Source organism: Dama dama, chromosome 18 (assembly GCF_033118175.1).
Source record: "Dama dama isolate Ldn47 chromosome 18, ASM3311817v1, whole genome shotgun sequence".
Classification (NCBI taxonomy): Eukaryota; Metazoa; Chordata; class Mammalia; order Artiodactyla; family Cervidae; genus Dama; species Dama dama.
The window spans coordinates 29430144-29437299 of record NC_083698.1 but is presented as its reverse complement, the minus strand read 5'-3'; the positions used below and the strand labels follow the sequence as shown (position 1 = coordinate 29437299).

The following is a 7156-nucleotide window of genomic DNA, read 5'->3' as shown; positions in this document are numbered from 1 at the left end:
CTGGGTCCGTAGCTGGCATCCTCTGCCTGTGTCCTCACTTGGTAGAGGGGCTGGGGGCGCTCTGTGGGATCTCTTTGATAAGAACACTAATTCCATTCGTGAAGACTCTGCCCTCATGACCTAAGAACCTCCCAAAGGTCTCATAATACCATCAGATTTGGGGATCAGGATTTCAACATGTGAATTTTGGAGGAGCGCCAACATTCAGACCATGGCTCCAAGTTATCTAGGTCATCATCATCTCTTGCTTGACCTGTTGTGTTAATTGCCATTCCAGCTTCTAGACTTGCCTTTCTATGGTATGTTCTCCACACAGCATTTTGTTGAGCCTTCTGCATGTTAACTCACCCCTCAGTGTCTTTCCAACTTCTTTGAATAATTTCCAAGTGAACAGTTCACCCTCAAGCATCTCTGTCACCTGGCCGCCTGCTGTCTCTCTCCACGCCTCCCACCCCCATCTTCTACACTCTCCTTTTGATTACTCTACCCCGGACCCCCACCTCTGTCTTCCTCAGGCCTGGCTTAGGAGCTTTTACATTTTCGGTGCCTCCTGCTTAGAGAGCACTTTGTTTTAATGTCTGCATGAATCACTCCCTCACTCCTTTCGGGTCTTACTTAGGTGTTACATTTCTCAGGGTACTTTCTTCACCCAACTAGACAAAATTTCTCCCCTGTTTAGTTACTCATTAGCCTCCTTCCCCTTATTCATTTTTCTTCTAGCATTTGTCACTGTCTGATCTGCATGTTTGTTTATTGTCTGTCTCCTACTATTGGAATATAATCTCTTTCAAGGCGGGGCCTATCTGTTTTGTTCATTGCTAAATCTCCAATATCTAGCTCACAGCCTGGCACGTAGCGTTCAAGAAATATTTAATGAGTGAATGAGTGAATACAGGTTGGCTTTAAGTGACAAGTTCTCAGGGGAAACCACTTCCCCTTTGACCCATAGCCACAGTTTTGCCTTTATGCAGCAGTTTTATTCTTGTTTTTATTGCTGTCATTCATCCTTTTCCTAAAAGTGTTGGTAGCCCTTTGGAGATCTAACGTAATTCATGGAAGTGGGGTGGCAGAAGGAAGCATCTGCCTTTTGACTTGATATTTTTCAAGGGCCCAAGGCCACATTCATCTTTCTGATGAGTGAATATCAGAAAACAACCTGAGGCAACTTCGGCTTCACCACTCTTTAAAAATTCTGAGTTTCTTCTCTCACTTCCTTTGGAGGAGGGGTCCTCCAAGGATTTCCCTTACTTTCTTATGAGCTTAGTTATGCATTTCTACCAATTGTTTCTTTATGTTCTTTTGCATTTCAGATGATCTGGCTTACAGTAGTACTGAATCTGGAACTCATCAAACCTGCTGTTTTTCATGCCCTGCACAGCAACCCAGGGGACTGACTTGCCCAAGGTCCTCCTGTAAATGGAATCGCTGGAAGCAGACCCTGAATCCCTCACCTCTTCATGGTGAGTGCTTTATGTCCACCTTGGACTGGGGCTGTGTCCTATTTTCTTAAGAGGGTCTAATAGAACAGATATTTCTAGCTTAATGTTTATAGTCAGAGAAGGTAGAAAGGAACAAAAACAATAATCACAACACGAGGGTCTCCAGTTCTAAGGAAACTGTTGTCAGCGTTGAGGTCTGTAATAGCCACTTGTAAATGTGTAATGGGAAATAGGAGTGGGACTTGTGGCTGATGTCAGTAGGGTAGCTTTTGTCAGAAGCTGCTCTTTTTGCTTTTCCTTTAGAAGTCAGATCTGAAAGACCCATTTTCCTCAGAATTTCTGCTCCGAGGTAAGGCTGGAGGCCTCCTTTCACTCCTACAGTTCATTTAGGCTGCACTCAGGGTGGTTTCCAATCAGCATGGAAACATTTGTACCTTGATAATTATAGTAGATTAAAAAAAATGTTTATTGGCTCTGGTGAGATAGTGTTACTGAAAACAGGCTGTACTTTAAGCAAAATGGCTGCAAGCTTGGCATGCTCAGAATACTTTGCAAATCAGTTGATAACTGAGATCTTCAGTCAGTCAGTCAATTTTGCTTCACATGATGCCAACTGACATTTAAAAGAAAAACCCTTATTTGTCTCATTGAACTGACTGACTTGGGGCCTGAATTGACTTAATTGCATGGTTGCTTTTGGTATATGGTAGATAGAGATTGCTCTGCTGGGTCATCATCGAATGTAACACACAGGTCATGAATAATAGTGGACAGCCCCAGTGGGCAAATGACTTGCTAACTTTTTCCTTGCAAAATAACTTACTGTTGCCAACCTATCAGTAAGTTGGTTTAAAAGGCATGTGAATAATAGACAGTGCAGTGTTCTGTCCATTGAACTCAATTTTAATGTATCACATCAAATCATTGGGTCAGCCAATCCAGTACCAATTTTTGATAGATAAGGTTTTGATGACTTTCAAAATATAGGCAGTGAGGTATGCTGGGATAGCTACCTTTGAAGATTCCCTTAGTAAGAACAGCAGTAAGTTATGTTTTCTAACCACAAAAGTATTACTACAATGCACATTTGGAAATTTCACTCACCTGGAGGTGGTGACAGTTAACACTTTAGTATATTTCCTTCCAGTCTTCTTTTCACACATTTTTTACTAATTGAAATGATACTATATCCTGGTGAGATTTTCTTTCACTTAATTTGTGTACTGATGGGGTTTTCTTCCACTGAGCATGATGACGCGAATATTTCCCATGTTATTATCAAGTTTTCCATAAATATTTTAATGGCCCATAGCATTGCATTGTATGAATGCAGAATAGCTATTTTGTTTGTTTTTGTTTTTAGTTGATTGTTAATTAATTAATTTATTTTTGGCTGCACGGGGCCTTTGTGGCTACCAGGGGTCTTTGTTGCTGCCCGGGCTGTTCTCTAGTTGTGGTGCACGGCCCTCTCACAGCAGTGGCTTCTCCTGATGCAGACGCAGGCTCTAGGGAGCACAGGCTTCAGCCGTCGTGGCACAGGGCCTCAGCTGCCCTGTGGCATGTGAGATCCTCTGGGACCAGGGATCGAGCCCATGTCCTCTGCGTTGGCAGGCAGATTATTAACCACTGGACCACCAGGGAAGCCCAGAATAGTTTACTTAAACATTCTCCTACTGTTAAACAGTTGGGCTGTTGTTTTGTTATCTATTATTATAAATACTATTTACCTGAACATATGTTTCAGGTACAGAAAATTTTTTCTCTATATCTTAAATTATTTTCTTAAGCTAGCATCATATAATCGTAGTATAAGTATTTAATCAAAGGTTATAGATATTTTTCAGCCTTCTGAGACAAATGGCAGAATTGTTTTCCTAAAGGAGTGTCCGTATTTATATTCAATCCAACAAGACACAAGAGGATTTGTCTCTCCATACATAGACCAGTATTATGTAATTCCAGTAAAAATGGGATATTACATTTCTAGAAAATTCTATTTGAATTGGTGAAAATCATAGTTTTTCAAATTTACATTTTCTGGTTAGTCATAGGATTGAATACCTTTTTTGGGTAAGTTTACTAGTCATTTTCCAAAGAGAAGGATGAACTAGTCTGTTTGTACCCTTCACCCATTTATATTTTGGCATCTCACCATTTTTTATCAAAGGTTTGTATGAAATCGTTTAAAAAACATTTATTTATATATTTATTTAGTTGCACTGGGTCTTCTTTGCCACATGCACAATCTTTAGTTGCACCTTGCAAACTCTTAGTTGGGGCATGTAGGAGCCAGTTCTCCGACCGGGGATTGAACCCGGACCCCGTGCAGTGGGAACACAGAGTCTTAACCACTGGGCCACCAGGGAAGTCCCTGAAATCTTTATATACTAATTAAATACATTTTTATCTTATGTATGATAAATGTTATTATCAGTTAATTATTTGCATTCTATTTTTATTTTGATGTATTATATTTATCATGCATTTGTTATTTTTTATATTGAATTTAAACTTGGGACCCAGAAATAGAAGGTAAAATCATTAATTATAGTATTTATTCTCAGTAGTGTTATTGAGGTATAATTTATACATCACAAATTTATTTCTTAAGTGTACGATTCAGTGATTTTTAGCAGTTTTACAGAGTTGTTCAAACCTCACTGGACTCTAAATTTGGAACATTTCTATCACCCAATGGAAACTTCATGCTCATTTGCAGTCACTGCTCATTCCTGCTCCTAGTCCTGGGCAAGCACAGTCTATTTTTGCCTCTATGAATTGCCTTATGGTCAACATCTCATGTAAATGGAATTATACATTGTGTGGTGTTTCATGACTGGCTCCTTTTACTTGGTCTGTTTTCAGAGTTTAGCCATATTGTAGCACATATCAGTATTTTGTTCCCTATTATAGTTGAATAATAAGTCCATTGATGGGCATACCACATTTTATTTATCCGTTCATCCTTTGATGGACATTTGGATTATTTCTACTTTTTGACTGTTAGAAAAAATCTGCTGTGAACGTTCATATACAAGTGTTTGCACCTATGTTTTTATTTCTCTTGAATAGATACCTATGAGTGGAATGACTGGGTCAGTTGGTAAATTTATGCTTAACTTCTAAAGAAACAACCATTTTCCAAAGTACTTGCACTGTTTTTCATCTTATCAGCAATGTTTCCATTTCTCCAACACTTGTTATTGTAATTATAGTCTATTTATATTTCATGCCTTCATTTGTCTCTATTTTGTTTTGTTTGTTAAGGTAAGGATTTAAAATAATTTCCCCTTACTCCATTTGTCATGTCTTTTTATATATTACTTTAGTGTATTCAATTTATATTTAAATGAATGTTATTTTATTTTAGTTTCTATCTTTTGGTTGTGCTGCATGGCATGAGGGAATCTTACTTCCCTGACCAGGGGTTCAAACCCACACCCCCTGCAATGGAAGTGCATGTCTTAACCACTGGACCGCCAGGGAAGTCCCTTAAATGAATTATTTTTTAATGATCTTTTTTCTCCTAGTATTTCCTTTTGATACCCTTCAATATAAATCTTCATCTTTTTCCTTCTCATTTGAGCAAAAGCAAGCGTTTCCCAGAAATTAAGTCAATGAAATGCCAGGATAAACTAACGTAACAATTTAAATTATCAACAAATGCTTTGAATCTTTTTGAAAGTAGTGGAATAAAAGTACTTAAGAAAAACCATACATTTGAGTATATTTATTCTCAAAGCATTCACCTTGAGTGAATGAATCAAAACTGATGAAGTGATTCCTCAAGTCATTTTGGAGTACTGTTTTTTTTGAGTTGCCCTGTGGCGCTCCAGGCATGTTATTTTGGCTCTCCTAAGTGATTACAATGTCTGTGGCAGGTGACATTTATTTTTAGAAAGAGCAAAGAATCATTTGGAACCAAACATACTCAGTAGAGCAAGTGATTGAATTGAACCAGAACTATGGGCTGCATAGTAACACTCCCTACACACACACACACACACACACACACACACACACACACACACACACGGTTGCATTATGTGTGTGTATTTCCTAGATTAAACCAGAAAAAAAACCCTATAAAAATAGTTACCAATATACTTTTAAGTGATAACACTATTTGCTGAACAAGAGAATAATCTTCTGCGGTACTATCTTTAGAGACAAAACATTCAAAGAGTTGTATAAGTTATAGCATATTTGTTTAAAATTTTGTCCCTCTATTTGATAGTAACACTTCATTTCAAAGGTAACTTTGATAATTCCAAGTTCAAAGTTTTATTCATTCTGTTTCCCATAGGAGGCTCTAATTACAAAGCTGGGTAAGAAGAGGTCCTTGCTTTGGTTTTAAGCTCCCTACTGAGCACGTTATGAGTTTCTGGTCTCATTGGCACTGTGTGTTGAACTCAATGAATATCAAGCACATCTATGCTTACTGTAGGCTTCTTCGGAATGCTAATGATTCATGTTTCTTACAAAAGTGCTTGGAAAAGTTTTTTTTTTCTTTTGGTTTTTGGGCCTCCTCTCACTATATCTATATTCAAGGAGTGTTAGATAGACAACGCAAAAGATCTCCTGAAGGATGAGATTTAAATATTAGGGATTGAGTTGGAGCAAAGACAGAACTACCTGGCTGTCGTCAGAAGGTGGTGGAGAGAAACCCCAGAGTCTAACTAACTCTCCTGCCTTTGTAGAGTGTCGTCAGAGTTTCCTGGGTGAGCTCTGATTGGCTGTATGGCTTTTGACAGGCTTCCCAGGTGGCTCAGTGATAAAGAATCTGCCTACCAATGCAGGAGACACAGGAGACTCAGGTTTGATCCCTGGGTTGGGAAGATCCCCTGGAAAAAGAAATGGCAACCCACTGCAGTATTCTTGCCTGCAGAATCCCCTTGACAGCAGAGCCTGGTGGGCTGCAGTCCATGGGGTCAAAAGAGCCGAACATGACTGAGCAACTGAACAGGCACACACATGGCTTCTGACATGTCCTTGGCTGTCCATTTCCTCAGCTGTACAATGGACACGAAGTGCAAAATATTTGTTTCACAAGATATAGCAAAACTGAAATGTGATGGTACTCAGCACAGTATGTGGCCATTAAGCGTTTAAATGACAGTGAGTCCCATTGCTGTCACCATCATCAGTTGTCATGATCATCTTTTGGTCGCCCCTTAGGACCTGCCAGGGTGCCTGTTTAATGAGAGCACAATAAGTGTTACCTCATACTGGCCACATCTTTGTGTCCTTTTCCTGACTTACCACAGAGCCTGGCGTCCAGCCAGCATGCAATAAATGAATACTAAATTAGTGAAAAAAAGTCCACTTTAACTGTGTGATTGCCAGATGTAATTCACATGGATATTAAAAAAATGGTGTTTAACGTGATTTCACTTTTTTCCCATTTATTTTTATTAGTTGGAGGCTAATTACTTTACAATATTGTAGTGGTTTTTGCCATTGACATTGACATGAATCAGTCATGGATTTACATGTGTTCCCCATCCTGAACCCCCCTCCCACCTCCCTCCCCTTAACGTGATTTCTCAGTTAAGAACTTCCTCTTCTTCTGTTACGCGCTCTGAGGGTCAGTAGAGTGTGGTTACTACAAACAGGGCTGCTCGAGTTGGACTTTCCTGGGTGGAAATCCTGGCATCGCTTCTTGCTTGCTCTGTGACCTAAGACAAGTTTCCTCCCCTCTCTGTGCCTCAGTTTCT

The 7156-nt window shown here is 39.3% G+C and overlaps 1 protein-coding gene across 2 annotated transcripts in view; it reads left to right on the top strand.

Moving 5' to 3' along the window:
- The first annotated feature begins 937 nt into the window (after positions 1-937).
- The window catches only part of RAPGEF5 (Rap guanine nucleotide exchange factor 5), a 306460-nt gene continuing 300241 nt past the window's right edge, over positions 938-7156 (top strand). Inside the window, exons 1-2 of one of the 2 annotated variants that reach the window (XM_061165053.1) lie at positions 938-1045; positions 1311-1460. In XM_061165053.1, coding sequence (XP_061021036.1) covers positions 1458-1460 — 3 coding nt within the window. In that variant the 5' untranslated portion in view covers positions 938-1045; positions 1311-1457. Of the gene's footprint in view, positions 1046-1224; positions 1461-7156 lie in introns of those variants that run through there. The other variant, XM_061165054.1, reaches the window with a different exon arrangement.